At 42.8% G+C, this 27,949-nt stretch overlaps 1 protein-coding gene across 1 annotated transcript; it reads left to right on the forward strand.

Moving 5' to 3' along the window:
- Positions 1-12: 12 nt before the first annotated feature.
- Positions 13-27,949, forward strand: GOLPH3L (golgi phosphoprotein 3 like). Its single transcript, XM_036768827.1, has 5 exons — positions 13-534; positions 3,928-4,119; positions 22,765-22,896; positions 23,646-23,760; positions 25,734-27,949. The coding sequence occupies exons 2-5, from the start codon at positions 3,934-3,936 to the stop codon at positions 26,159-26,161; spliced, it is 861 nt and encodes a 286-aa protein (XP_036624722.1). The 5' UTR covers positions 13-534; positions 3,928-3,933; the 3' UTR covers positions 26,162-27,949.

Below are 27,949 nucleotides of genomic sequence, written 5' to 3' on the forward strand. Positions count from 1 at the left end.
CGGGTTTGACCCCCCCTCCCCCTCCGTCCCCTGCCCAGCCCGGCCTAGTGCAGGCAGGATGCTCCGCCCGCACACCTGCTTCTGGGGCTTTGGTCACGCCCCTCCCTCAGCGGCCCAGGGCCGGCCCCGAAGGTGGGCTGCCTTCCGTGCCCTCCAGGTCAGGGATCTGTCATTGGGCTGACCGGCTGTCGGCCAGAGCCCCGACCTACCTCCTTTTTGTGGGGTTTGTATGGACGGCAACACAATAGCGGGGGAGAGGCCCTCCCCTCGCTGCCGCCCATTGGCTGGAGCTCCGCCCTGGCAGCCCCTGATTGGCCGAAGGCAGAAGCACCAAGGTAGGTTGCCTAGCGATCGCCGAGGAAGCTGATGTGTTAGTCCTTGTTTGCAGTCGAGGATCAGGAAGTAAAGTTGGTGCTTTGTCGGCGCCGGAGAAGTTTCTCACCCCGAAGGATCGGAGGGTGAACAAGTGTCCTGAGCCGGGGAAAGCCTGCAACCGTCCGGGCCCCGCACCCCCAGGAGCCGCCGCGACGCCAGGTGAGTCCGCCCGAGGCCTCTGCCGGCCGCCGGGCCGCCTGTTATCTGGTTGGGAACCGGCGCGGGCTGCGGTGACCTGTTGGTTGTCCGTCGGCTTCGCGGTTGTTTCGCGAACACACACACCCACGTACTTGGCCCCCGCACGGTTCCGTCAGGGAAATTCTTCTCCTTGGTCACGGCCATGCGAGGCTTAAAGTTTCTTGGCCGTGGAGCGGGCAGGACGTACGCTTCCTTCCTGCAGTGCCAGATCGGAGCATTTACCCGCGTCCTCCTCCTCCGCCTCTTCCTCCTCTGCCTCCTCTTCCTCTTCTTCCTCTTCTTACTCTTCCAACTAGCCTATCCTCCCGCCTACTGGAACGACCCCACGAGTGTGCCTAGTTGGGCCGTATTTTGCATAAGAAACCGTGTTTTGAGGGATTCGACCTTACATCTTTTCCCCTTTTAAGTGTTGATTTTAAATTTCCCTTGTGTACAGTCTGTATTTAGGTTCCTCCGATGCACAGCGTGGCTATTTTGCATACAGCGTCCTTTAAGAAAGGACAGGGTCCTGGATGAGGTGCTGAACCTGGGAATCGGAGGCTCGCCTCCCCCCAAATCTAACTTCTGACACGTGGGCACATCCCTTAGGTCAGCCGCAATTTCCCCTTAGTCCCCACCTCGCTGGATTGTCGTGAGGCTCAAATGAAAGAACGAAGCTGTAGGTAAATGCCACACCTGCTGCTGTTATTAATTCTGGCCTTAGCCAGTCTCTTTAGTGCTCTTGTAGTTTCCAGTTAACCCCATCTGTAAAATGAGGGAGTTGGACTAGTGATCCCTAGGCAAGCCTCCATTTACCTCCAAGTCCTATTACCTAGGGGAGTTTCTGCACAGCTCCCTTGTTCCCTTATTCTCTCGGTGACATACCTATATGTGAATGGCCTGGCTATCATTACCCTTCTCCTTACACCTTTATTTTCCTAATATAGTTTTTTTTAATAGTCACTTTAACTTCAGATTTGAAGAAAATACCCCACATGAATCATCGGGAGATCATGTACTATGAGTTTTTACAGTATCAGAAATGGATTTGTAGTGATGGAATAACAAACATTAGCCAGACTACTATGCATAAGACATCTGGAAGTACAAGACAAAAAATGAAACAAGTCCTTTCTTTAGATCCTTATATTTTGTCGGAGAGCTATAGCATATGCACAAATGTAATACAAAATAATTTGAGGCATGAATGAGCGTTAGCAACTAGGGAAGTCAGAGAAAGCCTTAGGGAAGGAGGTGGCATGGGAGGCATCTTTGAAGGTGTCCGGGAGGAAAGACCACCTTCCGGGAACAGGGGATGGCTTATGCAAATGCAAGCCAGGTGAAACATAAGGGAATACTAATAGGGCAGTTAGGACTGAAAAAGGAAGATCTGTTAGCAGGTTAGTGAAATAGAGCAGGTGAAATTCTGAAGGTCCTGAGTCAAGCTGGTCTGGTGGCTGTGAATAGAGAGAAGGCGGTGGATGTGATAGATATCGTGAAGATAGAATCCAGTTGATTGGATATTAGAAGTGAATGAGAGAAGTGAATGAAAGAGTCAAGGTTGACTCTGAAGTTAACAAAGCTGGGTGACTCAGATGATGGTGGTGCCCTCGGCAAATGTAAATCTGCCCACACTCCCATGCCACTTTCTCTTGTGACCAGTCAGTCACTTTATGTGTTTGCCAAATGGATAGCTGGCTGAGATTAATTTAATCACTACATAGCACAGTGCATAGCACATAGTAGGTGCTTAATAAATACTTGTTGCCTGACCTACCAACATTAAGTCTTTACTAGCTGTGGAATGAAACAAAGTTGACTAACCTCCCTGAAGATAGAACTATAACCTTGGCCTCACATCATTACTGTTATGGATGTGCAGCAATTCTTACCATCACCCTTGCTCACAGCCTTGAACTCATCTTTAACCCTTTCTCTCCTTTATCTTCCATGACCAATAAGACACCAAGTCCTATGGATTCCGCCATCACAAAAATTCTAAAATCTGCTGCCTCCTGACCATTCCCACAGCTATCATCCTAGGCCAGCCCTCCTTACCTCTAGCCCAGACTGTTGTAATAGCCTTTTCTGTCTCCCTGCCTTCGGTCTTTCTTTACCTTCTCCAGTTCATCCTGCACACCACTGCTAGATTAACTTTTCTACTTCACAGCTCTGATCACTTTACTACACACATCAGAAACCTTCAGTAGGTTCCCACTGCCTATCAAATGAAGCTCCAACCCTGTAGTCTGGCTTTCAAGGAAGGCTATTTGCAATCTGGTTCTAGCCTCTCTTTTCAACTTTATCTCACATGATACCCCATCATGAATTCTAAACATGAGCCGGACTGTGCTGTGTGCCCAGCCCTAGAGTACATCCCATGCTTTCCCACTTTTGCTTATGCTGTTTTCCTTCTGCTCTCTGGCTATTGAAATCTTATCCATCTTTTAAGGCTCTGTCACCTCCTTCGTGAAGCTTTTTCCATTGTTTCGTCTAATCCAAAGTGAAGTTTTCCTCCAGATAAATCTCATAGAACCCTTTTTTAAACCTCTTTCATATGCTTTCGTATTCTGTTTTGTGTTGTGGCTGTTTGAGTCCATGTCTTATTTCACCTACCAGAATGTCAGCTTCTTGAAGACAAGTGTTTCTTACTTATTTTTGGATCTTTCACAGTATCTAGCTGCCAGGTACCTAAGAAGTGTATATTAGATGAATGAATGAACTATGTTAATAAATCAAGCTACCTATCTTTTTTAATTTGTAGATGCATCGTGGAGGATATTTTACATTAGGTCACAGAAAGTTCACACTTGAGCCCTAGACAGGAAGGATGATATATTAATCATAAGGATATTATCTAGTTGAGCAGGAGGTTTCCTGGTTTGATCTGACTCATTATATGAAGAAACTGGGTTGTTGCCCCTCCCTTTTTTTTTTTTTACAAAGGCTTATCTACTTTATTTTTAATGAATTTTAATATTTTTACCAATTACATATAAAAGCAGTTTTTGACCTTTGTGTTTTTTAGAATTTCTCATTGCAAATTCTCCCTTCCTCCCTTCCCTCATTATTGAGAAGACAAGCAATTTGATAAAGATTATACATGTGCAGTCAGGTCATTGCCGTTTTAAAAGCAAATAGGATTTTCCAATTTCATTGTTAAAAGTTTCCCTTTCTCTCTATTATCAACTCAAATTTCTGAATATTTCTTGTTTTGAGACATATATAGAGATCTATATTGAAAGAGATATTTGAGCATATATATGTATTTGAAGGTGTCTCTATATAACGTATATACATACACAACCACACACACACATACACACACACATATATATATATGTATATGTTTTTATTCAACCTCCCCTGGGACAGGTGAGAATGTCATCTTTGACTCACCGAGGCCGGCGGCGAGCTGAGGTTGGCAAGAATTCTGAAAAGAAGTTGGAAGGTGAGGAAGACTCCAACCAAGAGAGAGGTCTGGATAATGATGACTCCGGGGACTCTAAGGATATTCGCCTCAACCTTATGGAAGAGGTGTTGCTCCTGGGCCTGAAGGATAAGGAGGTAATGGAGTTCAGGTATTGATCTCCGTGTGCATGATACATATTAGTCATATTAATACTGAGACGTTTGAGAGAAGTAAAACTCCTGGGATTCTTCTTCTTCTTTTTTTTTATTTTTTTTTTTGGCGAAGGATGACTTTTGTGCTCCACAGTTTTGGAGCTCCAGTAGCCTCTGGGGATGATGACTGAGGCCCATAAGGTAAGACCCAGAGGTATAAATAACTGAGAAACTCCTCCAAAGTCTTAGATTTTGTGGGAGAGGAAGGCTTACTGTACTCCCAGTTTCCTTAGACAAAACTATTGATGAAACCATTCACTATTAACAAGCCTGAAATAACTACCTGCTCAGGAGAGGGTCCATTGTATAGATGACTTCTTGAGTTCTGAAGGAAATTGTTCTTGCATTGAAACAAGGAAAGGGCGTTTACTTGTTTTACAAATGTACGGAATGGGTAGAGCGCTATAACTTTTTGAATGTTAGGGATTCTTCACTTAGTTATTTTAAGTTTAAATACTCTCATTTAGTGAGTATTTATTTGACTTTTGGTTTTTTTTTTAAAAACAATTTAAACTTTCCTCTTCCTGCTGTGTTTTTCCTTATCATGACAGAACATTTATTATATAGTCAAATAATGCTTTGAGATGTCAAGCCTTGGGTAAGAGTCTTCCTCCCAATAGGACATCCCTCAATGGGTCATTTAAATTCTTCTCTGTCTCAGTTTCCTCACATACTTTTTTTTATCTTTCACAGAGTGGGGACTATGAGTTTACATTCAGTAAGCATTTGAGTATCTTCTTTGTAAACACGGGAAATCTTTATTACTGATAGAGATGTTGAAAATGTCTTAAGGTGAAATATTGCTTCAACATTAACTTGAATTGAAAATATTGAATTTGCCTCGTTTAAACAAACACTCTGCTCTTTGATTTGAGCTGAAAGGCAACATAACATGGCCAACAGTGGAGTGTTTCAGGGTACTTAAGGAAACGTCCCAAGTAGTTATCATATCTCCCTTGCCTTGGATTCTTTGGTGTAACTGGGGAGAGCCCTTGTTACACCTTTGGCTGGTACTTATACTCTCTTTACTTCCTATTCCTTAGGTGAAGCTGCTGGACCTATGTAGAAAGTTGGTGTTACCTTAATATTAGACAGTTGCCCGGTACTTCATAGGTACATAAAAAGGCTCTTGGAGAACTCCTTGCCCGGTGGGGATTTATAGCCTTTTCCTTAGTTAAAATTATAGCTTTGTTAATTGCATTCACAAAGGAGTTATTTATTTAGAGGTTCCCAGTACCTCCTTCTTTTCCCTCCTTCTCCTCCGATAGCTGAGAAAGTTGAATTGGGGATCTGTATTACAAAAGAAATATTCAGTACGAATCAGTTGAGAAAACAAAACTCCATTGTACTATTAGAGTTAGCTGAAAAAGTTGGATTGGGCTCTTGCATTATATAAGAAAATCTTAAAGAATATATTAAGTAAGCAAAGCTACTGATTAGGAACGACATTCAGAGCAGTGTTTAGGATTGGATAGGAATCTAGTTCCTGGTATCCCTTAGTGCAGTGGCCAGAACATTTCTCACAGAGTAGATGACGGTGAATGCTAAAGAGATTTATTCGTTCACTGTTTGAGGCTGGCATTAGCCCTGGTGGGCTGAATTCATTTCCTGCTGACCTATGTATCCTCAGATTTATGCTGCTGCTCCAGGGACCACCCTTATCTGATCTTGTCTTTGTATGTCTTTTTATACTGGTGCAAATAGGAATTTTACAGCAGGGGACAAGAGGACCTTACACAACTGTTGTGTCACAGGACAAGGTTCTAGGGGCAGGGGTGACTAGTTGGAAGGTGAAGTCATATAAAAAAGTGTCAATAAAACACTTTAAAAAATGTTAAGCACCGTACATGATGTTAGAAACACAAATATTAACTGATGATTGTAGATATAAAGTTGGGAGGGATCTGAGAGATCATGGAGCCCAACCCTTTGATTTAATGAATGGAGGAACAAATGCCCAGAGAGGCAAGAAGTCTGCTGAGAAGGATGGGCAAGTTAAAAGGAATTCATGGAGTCTTAGAGGAGAATGGAATCCTAGAGGTTGTTTGGAAAAATGCTGGATTCTAATACTGATTTGGGTGAGTCACATGACCTTTCTGACCCTCAGTTTCCTTATTTGTAGAATGAGAGGTTGGCCTAGATGGTCCCTCTGACTTTAAGTTCTGTGTTGGCAACCTTATGATCCTGTCATCTGTCTACTCTCCCTTCCTCCCCTGTGCAGAAATCCCCTCTGCACAACAGCCCATACTTGGTTAATGATCATCTCACCTCTAACCAGCTATGCTGTGTACACAGTGCCCTGAATGGAGCAGGCACTAGTTAAATGGCTGCTGAATTGAATTAATAGCCTTTTCAATTGCTCTAGTTGGCTTTCAAAGGGAAGCTCATAAATAAGGTTTTTAGCTTATTTAACTTGCAGCACAGGAAACATGAGAAAAATTTGTAGGCATTTTTAAAAGAGAGCGTTTGGGACAAAGTATTTTGATGTACCTAAACGTTAGCAATTCTGAACTGCTAGTTACTTGCCTTTGCTGTCTCTATGAATCTGTAAGTTAGGTGGCACCTACACTTTTTCTACTGGTCTTCCAAATTACTGACTTCATGAATATTCATCTAACAAATATTAATGAATTTAAGACAACTGTGTGTCTAGCTAGGCCTTTAGACTTTATTCTATAAGTAAGGGGGTGGGGAACTGTGAGTGAAGGGGGCTGTTAAAGCTTTTTAAGCATGAGTCACCATGATTAAATTGGAAGAAGCTCATTTAAGGGTGTTAGCCAAATCCAGCCTTTGCCTTTTGTTACTTACTATGTGCATTCTCTTTGGCCAAAGCAACTGGTTGTGTGGTATTGGGTGTTTGGTATCAATCATACAGAGACAGACACTAGACCTGTGATTTCATTGGTATAAGAAACTTCCTCAACCAATTGTGGTCAACATTTTGCACCAATTTGTGGTCTTAGAGTGTTGAGGGGTTGAATGAGTTGCCTAGGATTGCACTCCCAGCTAGGTGTCAGAAGCAAGCCATTATGTCATGTTGCCTGTCTATCAGTTACATATTTGAACACATATGAAACTGTTTCCACGAAAAACTTTATAACTCAAAAGACCCACCTTTAAGATAATTTTGCCAATGATTTCCATATTACTCCGTTCAGAACCTCTGCTTAGAAACAATATTATTTAATGTCACCAAAAATTAAATTTAGATCTATATTTTAAAAGCCTAGAAGACAGATTTTTTTCAGATAATTATTGACCTCGAAGAAGACTTCACTGCAAGAGTTTAATTCATTCAGCTATCTCCCAGAAGGATTATATTCTAGCTGTCACAGAAAGTCTTCTCTTTTCTTAGAAATCTGTAGTTTAGGAGATAATGCCGCAACTTTCCTTGAAAATATAAACTCCTTTGTGAGAAATTGGGAAGTTCAAATATGGAAAAACACGTTTGAAAAATTTGGTATTGCCTCAGACAAATAGTACTTGGCATCAGATGAGAACACTGAACCTGAGTGCCAACCTGGCCAGCGTGAAAATAGATTCATTTCCTGTTGAAATGTCAACATTGCCATCGTTAAGATAAGAATTCTTGATACTGAGCTTTCATTGGCTCACTGATGTTTAGTCGTGAAAGACTGGGATTCTGTAACTAATAATTTATTAGACTATATTTTCTAGATATAAAGTTACTTGTAATAGTAATTGAGTCAACTTTCTTGTCTTAATGATTTGGGGGGAGAAATCTTTTAACCTCTTGCAAAATACAGTACCTAGATTGGCTATTCATTTGTAATTTCATTAATATAATAGAAACGTTTTTAGCACCTTCTATATGCAAGTCACTGTGTTTAATTTCCCCCATTGTTTATTGGAGTATAGTATGTTAGTGTAACTCTGTGTTCATTGGTATGCAAATGGAATAGCCACAGATTTTCAGACTTCTGTATTCTGCAAGTAGTAGGCATTTTAAAAAAAACTTTTAACGAAAATTTTTGAACTAAATCCCAATTAGGACTAGATAGGAATATTTTTAAAATTAATGCTTTATCATTTTGACTAATCTTGCCCATAGAAAAAAGTCAAAGTTTTTGAAGAACTAAAGAACTCTAAGTATGGAAAGTAGCGCAAGCTATCAGACATGGTCAGCCTCTCTGTCAGTTGTATTGGACCGGTCTGGGTTTTTTGTTATTTTGTTTTGTTTTATATTTGTAACCATGGAAGCCTCAATGGGTGGAGGAAGGTGTATATATGGAAATAAATGTGATGTAAAAACAAAAGACATCAAGAGAATTTGTTTTAAAAGTAGAAAAAATTTAATGTTCACACTATTGAAGAATATAAAAAATAAATGATAAAAAATATCAGACAGGGTAAGTGAGAATTTGATTTAAAATTGTGAATATGGTGCCCCCAGCCTTGACATTATACTCAATCAGGCTATCGCTATCTCTTGCTAAGAGCTTTATTGTTAGTTCCTTAGAAAGCCTGAGGTGAGTCTTTCAGCCAGGCCATGTCAATCATGTAAACAACTTGTTGGAAAGAATGAATGAAATACAATCTCTCTGCAAATGTTAGGCTCTTTTCTATATTTGAATTTCCTAACATCGTAAGACAGCTGAGCTTTATATTTTAATTTAATAGTAATATGAGTATTACTTCTCCCGGGGATTAAAATGGCTATTGCTGTTGTTATTGGGTTAGGAGACTTGTTTGTCAGGTTGTTCTGCATGGTCTGTGAAATTCTGCTATTTGATTATTACACTTCATGGAATTATATTGAAAAATGTTATCAGACCCATAACATATAACAAAGGGATCGTTGGCCTCATAGCTTGAAAGGCTAAAGTCTTATCTTATATGTAGAATAAATATAGTTCAGATGAACTAATCCTTCTCTGTTCCTTCTTCAAAGTACCAGCTCTCTTCTAGATCTAACTTTGGCAGTGAGGGAAAAGCCCGTCCTCATCCTCCTTGGTTTTTGGCTGGGATTGAGAGGTTCGAGCACTGGGCCTGGAATCAGGAAGTCCTGAGTTCAAATCTGGCCTCAGACACTTACTAGCTGTGTGACCCTGGGCAAGTCACTCTGTTTGCATTCCTGTTAAATGGGGATAATTACAGTACCTATCCCACAGCACTTTATTTGTTAACCAGTGCCCGGCACATAGCAGGCACTTAACAAATGTTTGTTTCCCTTCCCTTTCCCCCCTTTTGATGATGTGACCATGGAGTCTAGGAACTTGGTATAGGGCCATTTTATTCCTGCCACATTACTATTGTGGATGACATGCTTCTAAAGACAACATCATCTGCCACCTGTCTTTGCCCTTCTTACTAAGCCAAGGGAGCTGTTCAGACTTGTTAACTCTTTTGAGTAGAACTCCCAAGAATTTTATGCCCTGAGGTATCTTCATATGTAATCTAGTGGTTTAATCATATGTTCTGTTAAGCAATAAGGACATAAATCCTCCTCCTCGGTTACCTTCAGTAGATAGCTGTTTCACAAGCCATTTGTCCTAGGCTGTTGTTGCGCTAATTCACAGCTTCCCAGTTTGTGACCCTTCATCCCTGTGTGTCGTGGAATCATGGTAAAGAGTCTAATTGTCTGTTTACACGTTACTAAGCATTTGTCATTTTTAATCATTATTTAGCTCCAACAAAATAGGTACCATGGCTCCACAAAGTAAGACAGCAACTGGTGACTGAATAAATAATATCAGAAATGTTTTACTATTTTTGAGATATTAAATGTCTCCCTTTTTTTGATCTGAGCCTGTGATTTCATTGGAGTAGGGAATGCCTGTGTGCAGCTCAGTCACTCCTCTGCAATTTCTAGTCTTAAAGAGGCCCCAGGAGCATTGACTTTTCCAGAAGCACATACTCAGGATGTGTCCTAGGAGGTATTTAGGTCAGGTCTTCTCCTCCATTCCAGGGTCTGCTCTCTGTCCACTATACATACCATGCTGCTTTTCTTAGAATTATAACTAAATCCATATTGAATTTTCATCACCTTGTATTTTCTCAGTCATTGTATACTCAACTACTCTCAGGTTTTGAGAAATTACTTCACATTAAAAAGGCTGTTTTACTCAAAACAATTTGGGAATCCCTTTTCTAATGTTTATTGACTTGGCACGCTCACCTGTGGCATAAGACCTTAAGACGAAGCCAGAGTCTAAGTTTGGAAACTGATAAAGTCGCTCTCTAAAGTAGCGTCCAGAAGATAATCCCAGTGTCGTAGATAGAACCTCAGGAATATTGCCTTCTGTTTTTATAAAAGAGATGCTTTGGATTTTGAAGGCATCCAGAGTAGGGAAGGTGACCATAGATGGTAAAGGGACTTAAAATCATGTCACCTGAGGAACAGCTAAAGGAACTAGTAATGTTTAGTGTGGAGGAGAGGAGCTTTGCGGGGAACAGGAAAACTGTCTTCAGACAGTCAGCAACATTTAGCATCTATGCAGAGGGTAGAGGGCTAGCCTGGAGTCAGGAAAGACTCATCTGCCTGGGTTCAAATCTGGCCTAAGAAGCCTACTAGCTGTGTGACCCTGGGCAGGTCACATGACCCTATTTGCCTCAATGTCAGATGAGCGAAGAAGGAAATGGCAAACCACACCAGAAAACCCTAAATGAGGTCACGAAGGGTCTGAAATGACTGAACAACAAATAAAAATGAGGAAGGCACTCTGCTAGGTCCTGGGAATACAAAAACGAAAATGAAAGAATTGCTGTTCTTGGGGAATTTACGTTTTATCAGGAAAAAAATCTAAGTTTATAAAAATAGAGACATGATAGTTTGTGGGGGGAGATGATAATGCACAGTAAGCCTAAAAAGGCAGTTTGGAGCCCAATTGGGAAGGGCTTTAAGTGCCAAACAGAGAAGCCTATATTTGGTCCTAGATATGGGAGCCAGTGGAGTTTATTGAGAAGGGAGTAACATGGGGAGAACTGTGCATTCAGATTATTACTTTGCAAATATTTGAAGTACAGTAATCTGAGGAAAGAATTATCTTAATTTTCTGTGGATCCAGAAGACAGAACTTAGACTACTGATTGGAGGCGTTTTCCAAATTTAAAAAAAAAAAAATCTAACAAGTAGGGCTGTCCAAAAAATGAAAGGGAGGGCCTTAGAACCTGGTAGTAAGTCTTCTCCCACCCCTGGCCCCACCAATCACAAGAAACATTCCAGCAGTGACTGGGCAGCTATTGTCCAGAATGTGTGGGAGAGCATTGATGGTGTGGGAAGTTACACCACATGACCTTCCAGGGCCCTTTCCATCCTAAGGTCCTGTAAGAGGCCTACATGCTCTAGGCTGCTCAGAGTGAAAAAGGGTACATGAGGAAATGTCTGATGCTACTAATCACAACTTCAGAGATTAGAGTAGAAGGATGTCCTCTTGGCAATAGTTCCGCAGGTTCCACCCAGGAGACACAGCTGAAAAAATGCCCTTCGAGGAGCTCTCCTTAACCCCATTTTACCAGCAAAGCATCCATTTAAAAGGGAAGCAGAGCAAGGAATCTCAGTAAATATCATGTTTTTCCTTTTATTAAATTTTATTTTTTAAATAATATTTTATTTTTCCCAATTGCACATAAAAACAATTATTAACATTCATTTTTGAAAATTTGGAGTTCCAAATTCTCTCCTTCCCTCCCCAAATTGGTAAGCAATTTGATATAGGTTATACATGTGCAATCATGTAAAAACATTGTTAAATCCCTTTTCTAACAGCTGCATTTACAGGCACACTAAGACATGGCGAATGCTAATGCGTAATCCAGGGTACCGTAACTTTTTAGTGGAAGGATGAAAGCAGGTGCCGCTTATACAAGTTTCCCAAGGATAAAAAACAGAAGGATCGCATTGTGGTGGAATGATCAGAGAGCTCAGGCCTTGGGAGCACCTAGGTTCCCATCCCATGTCCCATGTCAGTGCCTCTCTGGGCAATTCTCTTAAGGTACCGTTAATGGGATTTTTCTTTTCTGAGTAGTCCCTAAATTAATGAATTCACAAGTCCACTTTCTATCTCCTGTGAAATGGAAAGATCTTAGAGATTGTTGCTTATGATTTGCTTATGCCTGCCTGGAATGCAGTTTCTTCTCATTAAACTAAGGCTCCTTAAGGAAAGTGGCTTCTTTCATCTTTGTCCCCTCAGCATCTCTCACGTGCTTTGCACATAGAGGCTGTTGAATTGTGGAACTGAACTTGCCTACCAGGAGTGGGGAACCTGCAGCCTCAAGGCTACGTGTGGCCCTCTGGCCCTTTGAATGAATCCAAACTTCACAGAACAAATCCACTTTTATCTGTTCCTACCTACTGAGCCATAGTTATCAAGAATGAAGGTGACAAGTGTCACCAAGAACTCTATAGCTGGGAAGAATACTAAAGTCTTAAGCTTTTTGTTCAGTAATCCATGGATTCTATTCCCATTTTATTAGTAGCAGGCTAGTATAGGTTTTTCTCTTCCATAACTTTTATCAGTAATCACCATCACAGGGGCAGCCATGGTGCAGCAGATACAACGTTGGATCTAGAGTCAGGACCTGAGTTCAAATTCAGCTGTGTGACCCTGGGCAAGTCACTTAACTTCTGTTGGCCTCAGTTTCCTCAAATTGTAAAATGAAGATAATAGTAGCACCTACATCCCAAGGTTGTTGTGAGGGTAAGATAAGATATTTGTAAAAAGTGCTTAGCACAGTGCCTGACACATAGTAGGTGCTGTGTAAATGGTAATTCCTTTCCTCCTTCCCACTAATAGAGCATTCCTTACCATGGGTTTCACGGACCTCAATCAGATGCCTCCATCTGTCTTCCCTCCTCTTGCAGTACTTCCCAACGTGAATCTTTTATTTCCATTTTGTTATTCACAGAAAACATATGTTTCATCTGTGGCTTCTTTTTGTTCACAGGATTTCCTTTTCTCTATCAGGCTAAATCCTATAGTTCTTTTGAGGTCCAGTTCAGGTCTTGGCTCCTCCTTAAAACCTTCAGTTTCTCCTGTATATGCTGATTTTTCTGTTCCCTAAATTTCCATGGCCCAAGTGTGTAGCCACACAATATTAAGCTTATTTAGATACGTATGTTGTTCTCTGAGGGGTGCTAGGTGGTGCACTGAATAGAGCACTGGCCCTGGAGTCGGGAGAACCTGAGTTCAAATGTGGCCTTAGACACTTACTAGTTGTGTGACCTTGTTCAAGTCACTTAATCCTGTTTGCCTCATCTGCAAAACGAGCTGGCAAAAGAAATGGAAAACCACTCCGGTATGTTTGCTAAGAAAACCCCGAATTGGGTCATAGAGAGTTGGACACAACTCAACAACAACAAACAACAACAAAATTGTTCTCTAGTTGTGTCTTAATCATTAAATTGTGAATTCCTTGAGGGAAAGCTCTATGGCTCCTCTTTGTTTTTGTCACCCGTGTTCTAGTGATGCCACACACACATCGCTTTTATTTGATAGCACACAGGCTCAAAATTTCAAAAGCAGCAGTATCCTATGCTCGCTCCAATTGAAAATAATCATATGGCTTACCCATTAAGCAACTGATTAATAGTAGAATTACCATGATGGCAAATAAAGTACTGGATATATTGTTTATTAGAGAAGAACCAGACCTAAAGTGATTAGTATTTCTATTTTCAGGCATGGCTTCAAAATGGGAGCAGCCTCCACCACAAGAAAGTGTTAGGGGCATGTTGTGGCTATTGAGACAAGCAAAAGAGACTGAGCAGGAATGGTAAGACAGGTAGGAGGAAGACTAAGGAAACAGTGTCATCAGAATGAATTAATGAATGAATGACTATTTGTAAAGCAATGTGCTAAGCCCTAGGGAGACAAATAGGAAGGCAAAACAGGCCCCGCCCTCAGGATGCTCCCATTCTAATGGGGGAAGACATCACTGACCTAGAGGAGGTTTTAGCTGCCACAAAGTATATGGTAATGTTTCTTTTTTAATGTTATTTCCACTAATAAAATCACATCAGTTTCGGATGTTGGTGGCAAGAACTCTCCTTTCTGGATCTTCAGTAGTTGTGGCTGCAGGAGCAGTTAGCCAGGATGGTGGATGAGGGCACTAGGTTGGAAGCAGTGCTACTCCCCATCTGTCTGTTAGTGGCAGTTGGTTAGCAGTTATTGCTGGTAGTGACAAGGAAGATGACCCCCCTGTTTGCAATGATGGCTGGGGATGGGAGGAGCCTGAGGGGGAGGCAGATACTCTGGTTTGTGGAGTACTGCTATTCCTGTCCTGTGGTGGTTGTGTCCTTGGCTATCCCCATCAGGGTCTTAGTGGGGAAGATGGTGGTCAAGGTAGAGAAATTCAGAGAGTAATATCCGGGAGGTGAGGGTAGCTGTGCCAGATGCCACAGAGGGGTCAAGAAGGACAAGAATTTTGGAAAGGCCATCAAAGCCAGATTGTTCCTAGGAGAGAGTGTGACAGAAGAGGTAATGAAGGCAACAAGCAGAGATGCTTTTTCAAGGGGTTTGGCTGGGAAAGGGAGGAGATAGCCAGGCTAAGAAGCTTGAGGAGTGGTTAGATCCAAAGAAGGTTTTTAAAGATGCAGAAACTTGGGTAGATTTCAGCAGTCAGTCACCAGTCTTTTATAAAGCACTTATTAAGTGCCAAGGGCAGGGGGCGGGGGGGGGGGGGCGGGAAGGTATATAAAGAAAGGCAAAAACAGCCCCTGCTCACAAGGCGCTTACAGTCTAATGGGGATTACAACTTTAAAATATTTTGTACAGATAAGATATATACAGGATGAATTGGAGGTAGTCTCAAAAGGAAGAAACTAGCATTAAGGTGAACCACAAAGGGCTTTTTGCAGAAGGTGAGATTTCAGCTTGAAGGAAGTCTGGAAGTGGAGACAAAAATGGAGAACATCTCCAGCATGGGGGACAGCCAGTGAAAAAATATGTTGAAGATGTTTGTAGGCAGTAAGGAAAGAACCAGGGAAAGACTGAAAATGAGAAGGAAAGGAGGATTGGTAGAGGTGACAGTCTGCTTGGAAAGACATGAGAACATGGTCCATGCAGAGGCATTGACCTTAGCCAGGAGAAGAACCACTACATCAGTAGCGTGGGGGGTGGGGGAATAGCAGAGCAGCCCAGGGTTGGAGTAGGGGTTTCAAGAGTGGCACATAGTATAGAGGGGAACTGGACAAAAGGTTCTAGAATGAGAAGGGAAGAGAATGGAGCCAGCGCCAGGATGATGGCCCAGGAAAGCACCAAAGGACTGAGAGATTGGAGGATGAAGAATTGGTTTAAGTCCCTTCCCACTAAGGCTTTGGCCCAGCCAACTGCCTGTGTGTAGCTGGAGAAGACTCAGGGAGGACAGATAGCTGCTACAAGTGCTTTAAAGGCTATCCCATAGAAACGATTGTTCTGCTTGTCCCTAGAGGGCCTCGCTACTTGAAATGAGTGGAAGTTGAGGCTGGATGTCAAGAAAAATAATGCCCCAATGTAGTCGAGATGAGAGAGCTCTGAACTTGGGATCAGGGGGACCGTAGGTGGAATCCTGCCTCAGACATTTCCTTGCTGTGTGACCCTGTGCATGTCAGTCCATCTCTGGGGTTGGGCTCGAGGACCTCTGAGGTCCCTTCCAACTCCAAATCTGTGATCTTGTGATGATTAGAACTTTCTGAGAGTAGAAACCGCTCCTTTGGGAGAAAGCAGCTCCCCCTTTCTAGAAGTCTTCAAGCAAAAACAGGTTGACTGTTGTCCCTTGTGCCATGGTTGGAGGCAGGGGTGGAGGGTTCCTTTTCAAATATGAGTTTGCTAGATAGTCACAGGTGTCTTCCAATTCTGAAATTCTGTGAGAGTCAACTGAGATTTTATACCTATCTATACATCACATTATACAACTTTAAATACTCTGTATATGTTAGCTATTACCTCTTATTGTTAGCCGTGAGGGTATGTTCTAAGGGCAGAAATATAAGATCCATTTATATGGAAAAAATATCTCTCCAATATCTTCTATATGATAGCTTTTGAGTGAAAGAGAATAGAATTTCTCTTTTTTTCCTTAGTCTTTACGTATTAAAACACAAGGGCTGGCTTAACTCACAGGAATCGCTCACACAAAGCCTTCCACTTTGCCAGTTATTGGTTTCGGAAGTTGGCTCTTAGGAATTATTATGGCCAGGCCAGAGGATGAAGCAGAAGGCTTGTTTTCCATTCTGCAGGATAATAGGGGAATAAAGGAAAGAACCAGTTGTTCTCTTGAATTATCATGAAGTTAATTGGACAAGTGTTTTCATGTTCCAGTGCTTGATGCAATCAGGACAGTGTCATCTGTAGAAACAATTGAAGAACCCTGCCGCTGCCGCCAGACCTGTCTGCATTAGCCTGTGAGGGGGAGGGGTCCTCCTTTGCACTGATAGACACCTGTCTGTGGTAAATTAGTCTACTTTCTTTTGTACTTTGCTTGCTGTCAATGCTCAGATGGTTGATGAAAAAAATTATTTTTAGTTGCGTTTATCATAGAGTCTTGTATAATTTTAATGTGTAGGAGACCCCTTGTTTGAGAAGAGTCCTCAATTTGCATTTTTCACTATGGTGTCGAATGCTATTTTAAAATCAACCGACAAAAAAACAAACAATTTTTAAAAAATCAACCAACAGTAGATAGTGTGGGATCTTATGTTCTGGTCAATTTTCAATCAGTTTTGAGACAATATAGGTTTCTGCTATAGAAATAATCATCAAAAGCCTATCTATTCCCTTCTAGTTTCATCAAGGGTACCCTTGATGTATGCACATAGGCTATTTTCATAGATTTCACAGAAATGAGAAAGTAGCATTAAGAATTGGTCATTGGTTATACTTTCTCAGTCACCCTTCTCGCTGATGTGGCCACCACTCTAGTGCAGGCTCTCATCACCTCATGCCTGGGTTGGTCTGGCTCAAGTCTCTCCCCACTCGAGTCCATCCTCCATTCAGTCACTAAAGTGATTTTCCTAAAGTGCAGGAGAGATTATGTGCAGCATTTCTTTCTCCTCAACAACAAAACTCCAGTGCCTCCCAAGATCAAATACAAACTGCTCTATTGGGCTTTCAAAGCCTTTTATAACCCTGCCCCCTCCTACCTTCTTACACCTTACTCTTCGAGCATGTATTCTTCGACCCGGCGACACTGACCTCCTGGCTATTCTATGAACAAGACTCCATCTCTTGGCCCAAAGCATTTTCTCTGGCTAGCCCCCACACCTGGAACACTCTTTCCTCTGCTCCAACTGCTGACCTCCTTGTCTTCCTTTAAGAAATTCCATTTTCTACTGGAAGCCTTCCCCAACCCCTCTTAATTCTCATGGCTTCTTTCTGTTAATTATTTCCTATATAGATATATCTTGATTTATCCTATATATAACTTGTTTTGTATATCTTTGCTTGCATGCTATCTCCCCATTAGATTATAAGCTCCTTGAGGGCAAGGATTGTCTTTTGCCTCTTTGTATCCTCAACACTTAGCACAGGGACTGGCACACAGTAGACAATAAATGTTTATTGATTGATTGATTGATCTTAACTCCTACAATGCTACCTACACCAGTTGCCTTGCCTGCATCCATGACAGAAGGATTCCCCTCTCCCTTTTCCAGCTATACACTGCTAACCTACTCAGTGATGAATGTAATTCCTACCCCATCATACCCTCCCCATCCCAGTAATTCTGAACACCCAGCTGACATTGTTCAAACTGTTCTCCATCCCGCATGCCTCACTCTAAAGCTTCCCCCCCCCCTTCTGCTGTGCTCTCTGGAATGCCTGCTCCACAAATATCAAACTTGCTTTCATCTTAAACCTTTTTCTTTCTCATTCCTTCCACCTCCTTGTAGTCACTGAGATCTGTCTCTGTCCTGATGATAGCTTCCCTGGCCACATTTCCAGCACTGATTATATTGTCACCCACACACACCCTCACCCCACCACCAGCTCACTGGTTGGGGGTGGGGAAGGGATTGGAATACCCTTTTGTTTAAGGTGAGAGCTCACCTTTTACCTATGGAATGGGCCTAGGAAGTTTCCTCCTTCCATCAGCAGCAGCTCACACCTTCTCCAAGGAGAGCCTACTCCTTCATTCTCCCTCAGCAATACACAGAGATGGTCATTGATCTTATCATTACATACAAACATTCCACTTCTGTGTTGATGATCACAATCTCATCAGTTCCACCTCTCCTACAGCCTTACAACCTATAACCACGTTCTTTGCCCTCTCCAATGCCTTGCTCCCTCCAGTCCCGATGTTCAGTCCAAGCTATACCCCTCTTCCCTTCCCCACCTTGACAGTTTTAAGTATTGGTTAAAATCTAATTGATTGTAAGTGCCTACTGGGTGCCCAGCAATGTGTTAGGTGCTGGAGATACAAAAGCCTGGTGAAAAGGACACGTTTTACCTTTGTACCTGTTTGCTTGGCCCTTATGGACCTCTCGTTGGCCCTAAGATTCCCTCAATAAGTGCTGTTGTGTTGGCCCTGAATCTGTATTTAAAAGCCACCAAGACCAGTGCGTTGTCATCATTCTGTCATGGAATCATCCACTGAATTTAAATGACCTCATCAGGCCAATGTTCTTTATCCTCAGGTATCAGTAATGGTCCCATGAGCAATAGCTATATGAGCTCTGTCTGTGCAAGTTAGGATAAGTTGGATAGGCATCGGATAAAGAGGCAGACAAGAAGAGATCCAGGGGAAGCTCTGGAGCGCTCATATTTGTATGCCCCTTCAATAGACCAGATGAAGAAAAAATGCCATATTTTCCAAAAAGTGCTATTTAACATAATTTTATAAATTAAAATTAGCTACATTTTTTTCAGTATTCTTTTATATCTTCAGGGGGTTGATTCCTTCTTTGGAAATTAAACCAGTTTTCTAGTCAAAGCTCTAGAAGATATTTTTAGTGTATGCTTTTTTTTTTTTTTTTTGTAGTGTATGCTTTAAGGATTCTTTTTTTCCATCTTTAATTCTGTTTGCCCTGGGCAGGAAGCTTTTAAATCCTTGACCTTCACAGAGTTGTTTTAAGGTGTGTCTTCAAGGAAGCTCAGCCTAGGGAAGGGCACTATGTATACATCACTGGGTGGAAATTCAGGCTAGATTATTCTGGCAAAAGGTTATGGAAATTTCCTGACCTAACATATGACCCTCTTCATACTTTCCATCTTGGTCACTCCACACCTCCCCCTCAAATATTTCTATTTAGGCTATTTGGTTTTACAGACAAGAGAGCCCCTGAAGTTTTTTGAGCAGGTGAGTTTCATGATGAAAATACCATTTTAGATTAATGTGCCTCTCTCTGTAATAGCAGAAGAATTTACAAAGAAGAGAGATTATAGTTTCTGGAATCCTGATAATCAGATTCTAATCTTTAATCACACCCTCCAAAATGAGTGGGATCCACAGCTTCAGCTGCTTCCTGTGACAGTGTAAATGAGTTATCCTGATCCCTCTATCCCAGGCTTACAGGAAGTGGACAAAGTACATAAAGCACCCACCTCTCCTTTTCCTCCCAGCCCTCCATCCCAGATCTTTTCTAACCTTAACACTTCTGCCCAAGTTCCTAACTCTTTAACACTGATAGAAGCCTTCAGCAGAAGCCTTTACAAACCACCTCACCTCCCCAAGCTTCCTTTATCTGCCACTGAACCTCACCATCGGTTTTTTGTGATGTTTTGCTGGCACAGGCATTGAGGAAGGGTTCTCTTCTCTTGTACCAGAAGGTACTGCTCAGCCTTAGAAAACAGTGCTCCTTTCTCACTAGGATCCTTCTGACTGCTTATATGCATGGGTTATAGGGATATGATCACCTGGATGTGTTACATTGAGAAGGGAAACCCAGGAAGAGCCCTTTGGAGATCCAGTCTTCTAGATAACATCTTCTCCTTTGCTTCTAGGTATTATTTACCAAGATTTGTGTCGGTATTCCCTTTTGCTCTGAGACATCACCAGGGAAGGCAGTGCCACGGCCTCCCTCACACCTGTTCCCACCTTGCACCCCTCTGTTCTTACTTGGCCATCTTTATTCTCCTCATGTTCCTGCATAGTCCTAAAGGAAGGTATTTTTCTGGGGTTTTATAGGTTTTGTAAGGCTGAAGTGGGAAAGAACCCTTTTCAAGGAAGTCCAGTTCTTACACCCTGGTTTCTGTTCCTCCTTTATTTACACTGTTGAAATCTTTGACCTCACCATAAAATAGAAGCTGAGTAGTGAGTTGTAAAGAAGAAACCCCCAGAAGAATCTTTTCTAAATACTTTCCTTTGAATTGAAGCGTTTACCCACCTAGTTGAAATGGCCTCTGATGTGCATATACAGCCTATTCAGGCTGCTTTGTTGTTCAGGAATTAGGTTGTGCTTTAATCTGAACCAGCTGGTAAAGTGAATAAACTCCAGTGTTCATATGAAAAGAATAGATGTGGTTGTTTCCATGTGCCCTCTGCTGCAGGTGCGGTTCACTGGCAGATGAGGGAGTAGAATCGACCTCTGGAACCTCCGGGAGGCGAGGTAGAGTTCGTAAAGGCTTCTGCTGACCTGTCAGGGTTAACTGGGACTTGGGCTAAAAGAGTTAGGGTTAGAAAAGATCTGAGATGGCAGGCCTGGAGGAAAAGGAAAGGTGGGTGCTTGATGTACTTTTCCACTTCCTATAAACCTATGATAGATAGATCAGGATAACTCGTTTATGTTGTCACAGGAAGCAGCTGAAGCTGTGGATCCCACTGATTTTGGAGGGTGTGATTAAAGATTAGAATCTGGTTATGGTTAGCAGGACTCCAGAAGCAATAATCTGTCCTGCTTGTAAATTCCTCTGCCCTTATAGAGATAGGCACATTAATCTACGGTGGTGTTTTCATCATGAAACTCACTGTTCAGAAAACTTCAGGGACTCTCTTGTCTGTAAAATCAAAATCCTTAGTCTGGTATTCATGACCCTCTACAACCTGGCTCTGACCTATCCACCACTTTTGATACTACCATCCCCCAAACACTCCGTCCTCCAAACAATCCTTATTCTTCCCTGCCCCTCCCCTTTCGTTCATGCTATCCCCTCACAGCTTAGGATGCCCACCCTAGGCTTCTCTCCCTAGCCTAAATGTAGCTCAGTCTACCTCTTTGTTCAGATTTCCTGGAATACTCCACAGTAAAAAGGAACAGTCCCTTAGAACTCCTAAAGCACACTGTTAGTACCATTTATATCTTGATCAGTCATCTACTGCCTTGTGATAGCTCTTCTTTTACTCGCCTTTATATCTTTTCTCAACTAGATTAAAAATTCCTTTATGCCTCCCTAACCCCCAGCACTGTGGTACAGTGTATTGTGCTTAATGATCATTGGTTGGACTGTCGGAGAGCTAGATGGTTTGTGGTTTGCTCTTTCTGACTAATCTGTATTTTCCCCTGAACTTTGGAATGTCACAAGAGCAAGTTTGTGGAGAGCTCTACAATGCCTTTCTATAACTGTAACTTAAATTTCCTGGTTAGCCTTGAATCACAGACTCCTAACTTTGGGCGGTACTTCAGAGACCATCTGGTCCAGCTCCTACTTTGAACAGAAATCAGCACATACACATGCACATGCCTGACAAGTGGCCATCTGTCTGGTCATCTAGACTTTGCTTTGACAGAATGGAGACCCACCATCTCGTGAACTAGACTATTTCTTGTTGTTCAGTTGGTTTTCATTAGTGTCTGACTGTTGGTGAGACCATGGACCATACTATTCATGGGGTTTTCTTGGTCAAGATACTAGAGTGGTTTGCCATTTCCTTCTCCAGCGGATTAAGGCAAACAGGGTTAGTGACTTGCCCAGGGTCACACAGCTAGTAAATGTCTGAGACCAGATTTGAACTCAGGTCTTCCTGATTCCCAGCCCCATATTCCATCCACTGAGGCATCTAGATGCACATTTCTAGTTTGGGATTATTTGAATGGTTAGCAAGTTTTTCCTTATATCAAAACTAAATCTACCTCTCAGCATTTACCAGACTTCAGAGAGTGTGTAGGTTCTTTTCTAGGAAGAGAGATTGACAAGCTATTTGTCGCCTGCTAGTGGAACCATGTTATTTGTTATTTCTGGAAGAGCCACAAAGACTCAGGAAAACAGTGAACTTTCTTGTGTGGGCCTTTGTATTGTGTCTACACAATCACAGGTTTGCTTCTGGCAGGATCTTTGAGGCCATCTAATCCACCCCCCTCATTTTATAGATAAAGAAACTGAGGCTCAGAGTTCAGTGACTGGCTCGGGGTCCCTTAGGCCTATAGTAAATGACAGAAGTCAGATTTGAACCCAAGTATTCTGTCTCCAAATCATGTGCTGGCTGCTGGAGAAAAGATAAGGAGATGCTGTCTCCTTATGCCAAGAAGGTCCCAAGCTGGTGGGGGGAAACTAGCTCCTGTCTAGGAAAGTTTGCAGTCCCAGGTAACAGAGCCATGCACAAACTATATAGGCTGTTATCCATGTTGTTATCCATGTTGACATGGTATTGGTATGTGCTGCAAAAATGAATCTGAAGAGTGAACAGAACCATCCTCAAAGATACCCATGACAAATCTGAGCCCTCACACCACACTCTTTTCTCTCTGCCTTCTCTTTCCCCTTTGCCTAGGGTTATACATCCTTCTGGAATGACTGCATTTCTTCTGGGCTTCGAGGAGGCATCCTGATAGAATTGGCCATGCGAGGTCGGATCCATCTTGAGCCCCCGACCATACGGAAGAAGAGACTACTCGACAGAAAGGTAACTTGGAACTCCCCTTCACACCACACCACTGCCTCCATTAGGAGAGGAAAACTGGGTGGAACTGAACTGTGGTCCCTCCTAAGAACCTTCTGAGGCCTCCATTCCCACTGCCAAGCTGGGGATGAAACCCTGGGGAGGGGAACAGGTGAAAGGAGCGGCACGTGGTCGCCTGTCCTCAATGCCTTCTCAGCTGCTATCCAGTTTCTTTCCTTCCTTTCAAATGGGTGAACATGGGAATTATGCCCAAAGCTCTCATCTGTGTCCTCACAAACTCGCCCTTTCCCCTCCTGCAGCCAGGCTGCTCTCATCTCCTCTGTGAAACTGTGGTCTCATTGGTCACTAATCCGGTGACCATTTCTTAGCTCTGAAACCAAATTCCTCATTGTCTCTCTGCACTAGCTCCTCTTTTATATTTCTGTGGATTGTTTTTTCATTCACATAGTCTCAAAACCTTGGTGTTCTCTTTGAATCCCCCCTCCCTCCTGTCCCCTACATCCACCGCCAGTCCTTTCTATCCTTCCTTGAAAGGGCTCTTCTCTAAGGTCTTGTTATTTTTTGTGGGTGTGTGTCCTAAATCCTCATTCGATTGAAAACTCCCGAGGGCAGGGAACATGTATTACATCTTTTTTTAATCTCCTATAGTGATATAACATTATGGATATAATAGTTTCTTAATATCTACTTGTGGAGTTCTTTTGAATGAATAAATACATGGCCTTTGTTTCTTTTCTCTTCTTCCCTAAAAGGTGTTGCTAAAGTCGGATAGTCCAACTGGCGATGTCTTACTGGATGAAACACTCAAGCACATCAAGGCCACAGAACCGGCAGAAACAGTTCAAACGTGGATCGAGCTGCTCACTGGTAAAAGAATTCAGAATGTCTCTTATCTCTGCTCTTTAGTGGCCAAGACATAGGGCTGGCTCCTTCCCAGGAAAAGAGAAGCAGAAATTCAGATTATTTGTTTATGAGAGAATAAGAACTTGATTTTGAATGCATAAAATTAATATAATAATAGTTAACATCATACAGGCGCGTGCCACTTGCTTTACAAATACTGTCCCCTCTGATCCTCACAACAGCCCTGGAAGATAAATGGCGTTGTTATTCTTTTTACAGCTGAGGAAACTGAAGTAGACACAGAGGTTAAGTGACTTGCCCAAACATCCGGCTGTCCAGGGCTCTACCGAGCAGCCTAATGACACAGGTGCCAGCACTGCCACCCGATTGTGGCTCCCTTCCTCTCCCCTCCCATGCTTGTTTCTGGTGCCTTCTTGAGGCTTTTCCAGTCTTCAAGACAATTTGGACAGCAGGGTGATGGCTGCAGGGGAGGGGAGGGCATGGGATATGTAGCACGACAGGGGTCACACTACCCTTTTGGGGAACAATGATACCCCAAACAAACAGGAGGACACAGTGTGGTATGTTTATAGTGTTGGGAGGCATGCCGCCTGTTCCCTAGGCAGCGAGGATATAAAAGTCAGTAAAGCCTGGGGAACCTTGTTGAGAGAGGCAAGAGAGAACAATGTGATAGTTACCCGAGGGGCCCCTGGGGAATGCCCTAGGTCAGGCTGTGAGGCAGGGGAAAAGACAGAAGGAAGACTGTGGCCACCACACAGACTCGGTAGGTAGTGTGAATCTAAAAAAATGAAAAACCTTATCATAATTGGTAGCAGCAAGAAGGCAGCCAGAGCTGCCCCAGGCTCCTTTATTATCATACCCACTGCTACGAGTGGGTAGTGCTGTAATTCTTTTACATTCAGACACCAAAGACCACAGGCCTGGGACAAGTATTATTTTCTTATTGTAGGAGTCCCCAGTCTGGAATAAGTACACCAAGGGATACAAGCTTGTCAAGAGGAGATGATAAATATTTAGCAAATAACCATATCCTATAGAAATTAATAAATCTTATTTTTTTGTGTGTTTCTTCATGGTGAACTTAGGAATTTATTTCATTTCATGTTGAATAGGAGGTTAATAAAGCCAAGGAGTACAGAGCTTGAAAAAGGCTGGAAACCTCTGCCTGAGAGGCCCCAGACCACAGGGCTACCTGCTTGGGGACTGTTGGGGCCACAGTCTTACACATGTCCCTTGATCTGTCTCCCAGCCCCCGTTGGTAGCAGCCCAAGTAGCTGAGATTTTTCCTCCTCACCCTCGTCAGCAGAGTGTGTCAGTCCTTCCCCCTCTCTGGCTTGGGCCAGTGGCCATTTCGCCTCTTCCCTACCCCCAAGCCAGGGACAGGGAAGGCAGTGTGCTTCTTCACACGCCACACAGTCCCTTCTGGAGATGAACACACATATCCTTTTTTATTGCTCTTTCCAACTGCTGCCCACTGCCCCAAGAGCCCTACCATGCAGATTATCATAAAGTTTGGAAAAGTCTCAAGAAGGTGCCAGAAATATGAGGGCAGGGGGGTATCATAAGCTTATAGTTGGATGCTCTCTGTCGCTGCAAAGCCTTTGTTCTTAACACTTCTCTGCTAGGATTCATAGAGTGTTCTCTCTCGTCCAAAGACAGAGGAAGCATGGATAATTGATATTCGGAGAGAATCCAAAAGCTTCACCTTAGTTTCAGCCTCTTTCCCCTGCCCCCCACCAATACCTTCCTCTCCCTTTTCACAAGACCTTATGGCCATTGCAGTGCTTGTCCAGTGATGAACCATGGAAGGAGGATCACCCCAGAGTGTATGGTGAAGCCCTGGACTAGAGGGCATAGCTCCACAGAATTTGCCAGAGACACCTAGAATTTAATACTTGCTTCTGTAAGTCAAAAAATTAATCTTTTTTTTTGCTTGTTTCTCTCTGTGTATTGTATCGATTCACCTATCATCACAGGTGAAACATGGAATCCCTTCAAACTGCAGTACCAATTGAGGAATGTGCGAGAACGAATTGCCAAAAACCTGGTGGAGAAGGGTATTCTGACCACGGAGAAGCAAAACTTCCTGCTGTTTGACATGACCACCCACCCAGTGACCAACACAACCGAGAAACAGCGGCTGGTCAGAAAGCTTCAGGAGAGTGTTCTCGAGCGATGGGTGAATGACCCCCAGCGCATGGACCGCAGGACCCTGGCACTCCTGGTGCTGGCCCACTCCTCAGATGTGCTGGAAAGTGTCTTCTCCACCCTGGCAGATGACAGATATGACATAGCCATGAATCGAGCCAAGGACCTGGTAGAGCTTGACCCAGAAGTGGAAGGAACAAGACACAGTGCCACGGAGATGATCTGGGCCGTGTTGGCAGCCTTCAATAAATCCTAAAGCCAGCAGGTGGGTTCCTCCTTTCCCCCTGCTGCTGCTGACCACCAGAAGCCACATCACTCCATTCAGGGGATGAGGTGTTTGGGAGTTGGTTGATTTTCATGTTTTTTTTCCTTCTCTTGGACCAAATTCCTGGTGAGTAAGGGAGCAACCTCAGGGCATCGCCACAAGCCTTGACATGATAAATGAAGACTTGCCACTTTTCCCAACACTTCTTACCCCGTGGAGGAGAACATGGGGCTCAGTTCCCTGCTCTCCTTTTTTGGCTCACCCCCGTGGCTTGGGCAAATATGACTAGTCAGGTGGGGTCTGGATGCCTCGGCCACAGCATGGCAGGCAGAAGGAGCAGAGCGAGCTCTTCATTTTTCAAAAACATTTGTCCCATCTTAAATATATAGATCATTCAAGTCCTTTGTCTCTTGGACTCTCTCAGTGTACTATAGTATTATTAAAGTAGCATCCTCCTTGGGTGAAGGGCAGAATCTAAACTAATTTTTGAAGCACTTGAGATGTGGTATTTGTATATTCCTGTCATGCTGTTGTTTTCCCCCTTCTTTCCATTTCCAGCTTCAAGCATGTCTAAAACCTGCCAGCCTGGTCATAAATATTTAGAGATGAGTGATAAATTTTCAGACTCCCTCCTACTCCACCCTTCCCCCGGTCAGAAAACCAATTTAAAAATTTAGCTCTTAACTACCTCTATGCGTTGCAGCATTGGAAGCTGTGATAGGGAAGGAATAAAATTCCTACCCCTTACCACAAGATTATTTTGATTTCCTCCTCCCTCCTATGCCCTCCAGTCCTTTTCATATATTTATTTTGACTTCAGCCAATGAAGCTAGAACTGAAATTGCTGTTGGGATGCAGCCTCCTGAGTTCAGAGTAAGTGTCTAAGCTCTAGGTCTTCATTTATGCCATCAGGCTTCTTGACCAGAGACGGTGAGTTCCTAAACTCCATGTTATTGTTAGAGTTATAGGGTAGCCCCTTCCATTTCACTCATCTTCAAACCTCATTAACTTAATTTGTAACAGAAAGGTCTCCTGTTTTCAACTCTGTAGAAGAGGCAGGAAAAACCTTTATTGAGGGCTCCTCTTGGGGATTCTGTATCTTGAGAAAGGAAATTTGGTATTAGAAATGCAAGTCCTAGGAATGAGTTTAGCTCATGTTAGAAATCTACCCATCCCTGCACCACCACCACCACTACCCCCAAATAAGCACTGCCTCTTGACTATGGCTAAAAACAGTCTATCAATGGCCAGGCCTCCTGCTAGTTCTGGAATAGACCTCTCCAGAGGGCCGTCATGCATGTTCAAAAGTAATTGAATGTTTCAACATAATCTCCTTCCTTCTCCTTAACCTGGCCACAGTGACAACAAATATTACCAAATTAACATGTCTTAGTTTTCCTTTAATGACTTTTGATGGCTGGAAGCAAATTATTGGTGATCATTATGAAACTAGGCTGAATTCCAAATTTGCTTTTCTTGACATAGAAGCCACGTCCCTCATAACCCAACTTAGCTTTACTTTTCTTGCAGTTTGAACAGTTCATATGCATGAAAACCAGGTTGTCCTGTGGGAAGCATCAGTTTAAATGGTGCTAGAGGTCTTGTTGAGTATGGTTCTGTTCAGTCCTTGGTCAGTCATTGTTTTTAATACTTCTCTCTCAAAAAGACAGGGAGAGGCCAGGTGTAAATCTGCATTGTGTATACTGCCAATCAGCTTCCCTTTACTTGCATATGGCCATCACCTTTGTTCAATAAAGTTTGTATTCTTGGCTCTCTTGT

The sequence above is a fragment of the Trichosurus vulpecula genome, chromosome 7, assembly GCF_011100635.1.
Source record: "Trichosurus vulpecula isolate mTriVul1 chromosome 7, mTriVul1.pri, whole genome shotgun sequence".
NCBI classification, from domain to species: Eukaryota; Metazoa; Chordata; class Mammalia; order Diprotodontia; family Phalangeridae; genus Trichosurus; species Trichosurus vulpecula.